We start from the raw sequence: 9027 nt of genomic DNA, 5'->3' as shown, positions 1-9027 counted from the left end.
GTTAGATTTTGTTACTTGTTTTTTTATGTTTTTAATTTTGTAACAAATCAAGCTTCTTCTATTGTTTTAATTATTACATTGTTAAATAATTACTGACATGTTAACAGTGTTAAATAATTACTGGCATGTTAACAGTGTTAAATAATTATTGACATGTTAACAGTGTTAAATAATTACTGAGATGTTACGTTGCTAAATAATTACTGAGATGTTAACAGTGTTAAATAATTACTGAGATGTTAACAGTGTTAAATAATTATTGGCATGTTACGTTGTTAAATAATTACTGAAATGTTAACAGTGTTAAATAATTATTGACATGTTATGTTGTTAAATAATTACTGAGATGTTAACAGTGTTAAATAATTACTGAGATATTAACAGTGTTAATTAATTATTCACATGTTACATTGTTAAATAATTACTGAGATGTCACCAGTGCTAAATAATTACTGATATGTTACGTTGTTAAATAATTACTCACATGTTACATTGTTAAATAATTACTCACATGTTACATTGTTAAATAATTACTGAGATGTCACCAGTGCTAAATAATTACTGATATGTTACGTTGTTAAATAATTACTCACATGTTACGTTGTTAAATAATTACTAACATGTTACATTGTTAAATAAGTACTGGCATGTTACATTGTTAAATAATTATTGACATGTTACGTTGTTAAATAATTACCAGCATATTAACATTCTTAAATAATTACTGTCATGTTACATTGTTTAATAATTACTGGCATACGTTACTTTTTAATTTTAATTTATGGAAGCATTCTTTTTTTTTCTGTTAAACGTAGTTCAGTAAGATATTGTTTGATTTCGTTAAAAGCAAATATTAAAAAATATTAAAAATATTAGGATTTTTTACGTTTTATTCCGCTTGGATAAAATATGAAGTAATTAAAACTTTTGAAGGTGCTGTTAATCTTCATCACAAGTTATTACGTCGTAATTTATAACACCTTTCAGTAAAGGAAATAAATAAATATAGAACATATTTAGTTGCCACTAGGGGTAATCGGCATCTTTATCGGTCCATGAAATTGTATTTCAAATATATATAAATATATACACGTGTTAACTTTAAACGTAATGTGTGGGGGTAGAAGGAATGTTTTTATCTATCAAAAATCATCATATCATATAATTTCGTTTAAAACCTGTAGATTTTGTGATACATTTTCGACAACCTTTTTAATAACATAAATTTTCTACTTTGTAAACTACTCATCATTCTGAGGATTTGGGTGAAAACAATCGAATTGATCATGGCTAAAATAAACTCGAAACTAACAGACTTTTATCCCCAAGTTAGCTGGGTTACACATGTCTACGTTCTTTGGTTTTTATCAGCTCGAGCATTTCTTATTAAGATGAAACAAAATCTGACTGCCTGCACGACACATTTTTAGTAAAATTTGGCAGTAAAATTTACTCTTTCCATAACCTGTAGTACCGTGACTATAAACAGTGACGTTCATATCACTAAATATACGGGATATCTACAACTATATACGTAATATACATGATATACGAGATGTCTACAACTATATACGTAATATACATTATATACGAGATATCTACAACTATATACGTAATATACATTATATACGAGATATCTACAACTATGTGTATATTACGTATATAGTTGTAGATATCTCGTATATCATGTATTGTAGATATCTCGTATATCATTATATACGTAATATACATGATATACGAGATATCTACAACTATGTAGGTGATATACATGATTTATGCTTCTTTAGATCTCTGTCACAATGACGATAAATGATAAACGAGTGTCGTACATAAGGTACGATTAAAAACGATTTCAACAGCCATGACGATAAATGATAAACTTCAGTACTACACAAGACAGGTTTAAACAGCTTTTTCACTCTCGTTAATTCTACAACCATGCTAGTAAATGATAAGCGAGTGTAGCTTATAATGCATAGTTAAGCTCGTTTTCCTTAGGTGCTGTGGAAAACAACAAAACAACACTGGTAAGAAAAGTGGGCCTGTTTTTTGCAAAGCAAAGACGTTCTGTGTTGTTCTGAAGTTTTGTTTAGTACGAGAATATTTGTTCTAATCAAAATTCTTCCATTAATTTTACTTTTCCGAAGCTATACAGTTTTTTTTTAACTTATTCCGATTCTGGGGACCTGAAATGCTGTTTGTTCGTTTGTTATTTATTTATTTTTTACTATCCGAACAACTGAATTCGTATAGGCAAGAACTTTCAGCGGCCTTGTTTGTTTGATGACATGAAATATCAATCCTTCCGAGGCTGGGACCAAATATTCCCTCTAAATGAGAGAGTGAAGTATGGTAGAGAATATTTTACTGAAATCGCTTTGTCATCTGCTCAATCAAACTGTTTTTATTGAACTGAAGTTGTTACTATTCACAATACTACTGTTAAAGTGTTCATACAAGCTTCTCTTGCTTGTGGCGCCATCTTATATCTCATATTTTAGCTAATTTTCTTGTATGTTTTTTTTTAAATACAAACATGAGAAACAGCTTCATCTCTCTCTCTTTATGTTATCTATTTTTTTCTTTTCTGCTTTTTCTTTCGTATTTTATAAAATGAAAGCTTAAATAATCTTTATTAATAAGAATTTCTGACAATTTATCAGTTATTAAAATTTTTTTAATATTTTCACTCTGAAGGTCAATAATCAATAGTTATTTTAAACTATTGATTGACAATTTCTCAACATTTTTAATCAGCTGTAGTAAGAGACAAAGTAAAAGTATTATATAAACAGATAAAAGCATATAATGTCAGAGATGTTTTCAAATATTTTAATGTAGATGCAAGTATATAAGATTATGGAAAAAAATTCCTTTATATGTGTTGTGTAGTTGATAAATAATTTAATTTTATATTTTAAAAGCTGGTATAGAACTTAGTTTTTTCATGTTGATTGTAAAGTTTTAGAAGTCTATATATATATTAGTTTACTTCATCTGGTAGTTTTTCTCCATATTGTGACCAGAAAATTACCTAGAATTGTTTAACTAGTATTTTGTTTCGTATCCTTTTTACTTTTCTCTCGTTTTGTGAGTGTACAGAACAGGATTTAAGTATTTCATATTTCTTCATTTTTTTAACTTTCTGTAATTTGTATAGGAATTACTTAGATGTTTTCATGCTTATCCATGTTATATAGCAGATAATTTAGTGCTACAGTGTTGTGGATATGCTGTGTAACAGGCAAGTTAGTCACCCTGTGTTGTGAGTGTAAAGGGAAGCAGATAACTTAGTGCTACCGTGTTGTGGACGTGCTGTGTAACAGGTAAGTTAGTCTCTCTGTGTTGTGATTGTCAAGGATAGCAGATAACTTAGTGCTACCGTGTTGTGGACGTGTTGTGTAACAGGTAAGTTAGTCTCTCTGTATTGTGATTGTCAAGGGTAGCAGATAACTTAGTGCTACCGTGTTGTGGTTATGCTGTGTAACAGGTAAGTTTGTCTATCTGTGTTGTGATTGTCAAGGGTAGCAGATAACTTAGTGCTACCGTGTTGTGGACGTGCTGTGTAACAGGTAAGTTAGTCTCTCTGTATTGTGATTGTCAAGGGTAGCAGATAACTTAGTGCTACAGTGTTGTGGACGTGCTGTGTAACAGGCAAGTTAGTCTCCCTGTATTGTAATTGTCAAGGGTAACAGATAATTTAGTGCTACAGTGTTGTGGATATGCTGTGTAACGGGTAAGTTAGACTACCCGTGTTGTACGCGGCTTGTGTATTAGTTTAGTTTTTTTCACGCATTCAGTGTTGTTTCTTATGTTTTAACTTTGTGTTTCCGCAGTGAGCAAGGCCATCATCAAAGAAGGCTCCATCCAGTACATTAAAAGTGGAAGTACCATCAACTTGACCTGTATTGTCCTTGAGAACCCTGTCCCCCCAGATTACGTTTTCTGGTACCATAATGGCCACGTGATCAATTATGACACTCGAGAAGGTATTGAAGTTAAAACGGAGAAATCTCCACGGACTACAAGCACACTGAGGATAGGAAAAGCCAGGCCAGAGGATTCAGGAAATTATTCCTGCGTTCCATCAAATGCGGATCCAGCAGAAATAGGAGTACACGTTTTGAATGGTAAGCTATCTGTAGTAGCGAGTTTATAGGTTATAGGAGAGAGCAGGTAACATTGATGAAAAAAGAAATCCAAGAAAAACTTGTTATAAAACAGAAAGGGCCTGTATTTCTTATGAAACAGAATGTTAACAAAGCGTACGAATGCGAATTTTGACTCACAAATACTTATTTGGTTTCTTATAACCGTAAGCTGATTAAAATATTTCACGAAAAGACATTCTTAGGTACGGACTAGTAGCTTGTACATTTGCCCATACTTCTTATAGTACGTTGTATAGTTATAATGAATACAATATTTACAGATGTCTCTTGCTCTGCGGACTGGACGTTCCCTAGAATTATTGTTTTTTTCTCTCTCTCTCTCTCTCTCTTAGAGAATATATCCGTCAATAAATAACATGAAACGAACAGAAGCTCATGTTTCTTTATGTTATTAAGTAGAAATACAAGAACTGTAACGGTCACGTACATCCATAACAACCCTTTTGACTATTTATAGTGTATAAATCTTCAAAAATATCCTAGTTAAACGGGATCGGTAAATAAATTGATTTTACAATTTAATCATTTTGTTCAGGTATTTCTTTATTTCCCTTACAGATAACTTAAGTGGGTGCCGCCATCTAGTAGCAGCTGTTTAAAGCGTTGTATGTTTGATTTGAATTTCGCGCAAAGCTACACGAGGGCTATCTGCGCTAGCCGTCCCTAATTTAGCAGTTTAAGACTAGAGGGAAGGCAGCTAGTCATCACCACCCACCGCCAACTCTTGAGCTACTCTTTTACTAACGAATAGTGGGATTCATCGTCACTTTATAACGTCCCCACGGCTGAAAGGGCGAGTATGTTTGGTGGGATGGGAATTCGAACCCGCAGATTGCCAGTCGAGCGCTCTAACCACCTGACCGTTGTATATGTATGTAGAGAGAGAAGAATTGTTTCAAAAAGTGGGGATCATTTGTATTTGTATTTCTGTGTACTAAAAGTTAGTTCTAGGACAACCATTAGATCATCTGCCGAAATTTGGGGTATCTAATATTCTAGTACTTTTATATCGAAATAGAAAATTCACCAATGTCTCAGGTGAACAGAGTACGTATTAGCATTACGTTTTCACACAGACTGGTTTCCTTTAAATCGTTAAAATATTATGGCGATTAGCAAACAAAATTCTCGCAATGTTGGCTGAAAGCTTGCTAGAAGAATGTTATTATATTACCTAATAATAAGAGAACTTGTTGCGCCCTCTAGACTCATGTAAGTGAACTAAATTAATACATTTAATATTACTCTTAGATGAGTTACCCTAACAAATTTTTGTACTTGATATATTTCCTAGGAGAAAATCCGGCAGCAATGCAACATGGGAAACACACATCATCAGGAACCAGGTTTTCGACGTCAACCACTTTAGTTACTGGAGTCTTATGTAGTGTATTTCTCCTAGTGAATCGGTGACAGTCAGTGATTTGGTGATTTTTTTTTTAAAGACGCAATGGCGTGTAGTACTTCTATGGTGAGGAACAAACATGGTGGTTTTTTAGAGAGAGAAATAGGATAACTACGTTTCACGTCGAAGATAAAACAGTCCCTCTGTCTCTAAACAAGATGCACGTGCTACTCAAGAACGATGAGAAATGAAAAAAGAAAAAAAACGGAATTTCATAACACTGCTGTCGTTTTAGGATATACTTATAGTGGAAAATACCCTAATCCTGACCTTTTTATCAGGGATTCGCTTAATAAAGAATATAGGTTAATCACTGGTCATTATTTTAAGTCGACCAATGAGAGCGAACTGAAAGTTTAGAGAATTATTTCACAAGATCCCGACTAATTTTAGCACCTAATAATAATAATAAAGTGATGCCGAAAAATGGAAGAAAAAAAAAAGATCAAACATGTTATATAAGACAATTCTCAATTTTTATTATCCTTTTATCATTGATGTAGAAACTAGAATTTCCCCAAGAGCATATGGTAAACTTTCGAAATGTTATTCTTTAATTAATTCTACCTGTGTACTGGATAACGTTGTTTAGCTAGAAAAAATTTAACTTGAAAAATATACATTCCGTGATTTTTTCTGTATAAAAATATGTCATTTCCAGCAAGTTCGATATAAACACAAACTTCCTTCCAATGTAAGTTACTGGAAAACTATTGTTTGTTGCATAAGGATACAATACAACTCCCCACCCCACCACAACTGAGTAAAAGTGTGGACTTTACAATTCACTTTATTCATTAGTTGTCATTTAGAGATTCATGCTTATTTTGTAACTGTTATTTTACTTTGATTTACTTTAGAATTATCACAAAATGAAGTATTTCGAACTTCGTGTATTTTGCAAATTCGTAAAATGTTTGTTTCATATTAGATACTATTTGTGTTTATATATATATATTGATGCAACAATTTATACTGAATAAAATTATACTAGGTTAAATATTTTGGGTAATCAAAACACAACAGTCGGTCTAGAATACATCTTTTAATAAAGTATTACTGCTTTTATTATTATATCCATTATTAGATGAACTTGTGATTGTGATTACAAAGATTTCTTCTGAAAAAAAAACAGCATCAGTTCAAAAAAATGCTTTATTTGATTTAGTTGCTTTGGCTTTGAAGATACTTTTCTTTGAGAGATCTCGGTAACTCCAGTAAAAAAAAAAATGATGTTGTTTTCTGTTTACGTATATAATGACTCGGCAGTTTCTTTTATCAGCTCAATTCTAACTTACATATTGACAAGTCTTTATACAAGTAAACAAACGATTCTTCGGGATAATTTGACATTTTGTAGATTGTAAATGTTATGTTGATTATAAAACGTAGTTGTAGCTGTCATTCTCTTGGATAACATTTTCTTTGTGTTTCTTTTGTCTAATATAAAGATTTTTTTTGTTGAAATACTAAATGTTCCACTCAATTCCTAAATTAGTTTCTCGTATTTTGAAATCAAGTGATCAAATTACATTTTTTTTTGGTAATTAATGGGGACGCTATAAACAATTAAATAATTCTGTTGTCTTTATCCGCAAGGCTGTGGGCTACTATTGAAACAATACATGCTACATGTTTATTACTTGTGGGTTAATATTGAAACAATACATGCTACATGTTTATTACTTGTGGGTTAATATTGAAACAATTCGTTATTCTAGATCACGTGCTACATGTTCATTACCTGTGGGTTAATATTGAAACAATCCGTTATTCTAGATCGCGTGCGCGTGCTACATGTTTATTACCTGTGGGTTAATATTGAAACAATCCGTTATTCTAGGTCGCGTGCTACATGTTTATTACCCGTGGGTTAATATTGAAACAATTCGTTATTCTAGGTCGCGTGATACATGTTTATTACCTGTGGGTTAATATTGAAACAATCCGTTATTCTAGGCCACTAGCAACATGTTTATTACCTGTGGGTTAATATTGAAACAATCCGTTATTCTAGGTCGCGTGCGACATGTTTATTACCTGTGGGTTAATATTGAAACAATCCGTTATTCTAGGTCGCGTGCTACAACTTTATTACCTGTGGGTTAATATTGAAACAATCCGTTATTCTAGGTCGCGTGCTACATGTTTATTACCTGTGGGTTAATATTGAAACAATCCGTTATTCTAGATCGCGTGCGCGTGCTACATGTTTATTACCTATGGGTTAATATTGAAACAATTCGTTATTCTAGATCACGTGCTACATGTTTATTACCTGTGGGTTAATATTGAAACAATCCGTTATTCTAGGTCGCGTGCTACATGTTTATTACTTGTGGGTTAATATTGAAACAATCCGTTATTTTAGGTCACGTGCTACAACTTTATTAATCACCAAGGTTTTATAGATCGGTATTTTACCGTTCACGATAAACAATAATAGAATAAAACATTCAGTGAAGGAGCGGGTTACCTGTAGAGGTAGAATTTGAAAAAAAAATATGTAAAAAGCTGTACATTGTAGATAAGACAAAATTGTGTGAATTAACAGCTGGATTTTGACAAGGTAGCTGAATTAATGATAATCTTAATATAGAACTACAGATTTTGTCTCAATCATATGAGATGAAACACCTAACGTAAACGCACATATTAGAACACGTATCAAGCTATAAAGTTCAGCTTTATTATAAATACACATACTGTATTATAAATACACAAACTGTATTATAAATACACATACTGTATTATAAATACACAAACTGTATTATAAATACACAAACTGTATTATAAATACACAAACTGTATTATAAATACACAAACTGTATTATAAATACACATACTGTATTATCAATACACAAACTGTATTATAAATACACATACTGTATTATAAATACACATACTGTATTATCAATACACATACTGTATTATCAATACACATACTGTATTATCAATACACAAACTGTATTATAAATACACAAACTGTATTATAAATAGACATACTGTATTATAAATAGACATACTGTATTATAAATAGACAAACTGTATTATAAATATACAAACTGTATTATAAATACACATACTGGAAACATGATTTCAAGATGTAATATTGTTTGTAATCTCAAATTTACTTCTGCAATTCAGAAGATATATTTGTATAACTAATTAAACCACATTTAATCAATTAATAACTTCTTTAAGTGTTAATCTGGTCTGAATGATGTAATTTTTGTGATATAAACTTAATGTCATCGTGGTTATCTATAGCATATATTTTCTGCTATAATCTTGACTAACCTTCTAAAGATTCACACACATATATATACTTGGTTTGGAGCAAAGTCTATACATATTTTTATTTAGTATGATGTCAGCTATTCAGTTATTAATGTTTAGGAAGGAACATTTAGGGAGAACCAGATGAAAATGGGATTATTGATTACATAT

General features: G+C 31.5%; 1 protein-coding gene across 1 annotated transcript; it reads left to right on the top strand.

Annotated features, from left to right (window-relative positions):
• Positions 1-1717: 1717 nt before the first annotated feature.
• Positions 1718-6981, top strand: LOC106461958. The gene is made up of 3 exons (XM_022389060.1): positions 1718-2352; positions 3837-4130; positions 5467-6981. Exons 1-3 carry the CDS (start codon positions 2289-2291, stop codon positions 5583-5585), a joined length of 477 nt encoding a protein of 158 aa, XP_022244768.1. The 5' UTR covers positions 1718-2288; the 3' UTR covers positions 5586-6981.
• Positions 6982-9027: the final 2046 nt, after the last annotated feature.

The sequence above is a fragment of the Limulus polyphemus genome, unplaced genomic scaffold (genome assembly GCF_000517525.1).
Source record: "Limulus polyphemus unplaced genomic scaffold, Limulus_polyphemus-2.1.2 Scaffold1066, whole genome shotgun sequence".
Taxonomy (NCBI): Eukaryota; Metazoa; Arthropoda; class Merostomata; order Xiphosura; family Limulidae; genus Limulus; species Limulus polyphemus.
This window is presented reverse-complemented; position numbering and strand designations above follow the sequence as displayed.

Excerpts from the sequence above, each read along its gene's own strand:
- LOC106461958 (XM_022389060.1), top strand. The coding sequence starts at position 2,289 with ATGAAATATCAATCCTTCCGAGGCTGGGACCAAATATTCCCTCTAAAT. Across the intron at positions 2,353-3,836 it reads AAATGAGAGAGTGAAGTATG|TGAGCAAGGCCATCATCAAA; the intron begins GTAGAGAATATT and ends GTGTTTCCGCAG. Across the intron at positions 4,131-5,466 it reads AGGAGTACACGTTTTGAATG|GAGAAAATCCGGCAGCAATG; the intron begins GTAAGCTATCTG and ends TATATTTCCTAG.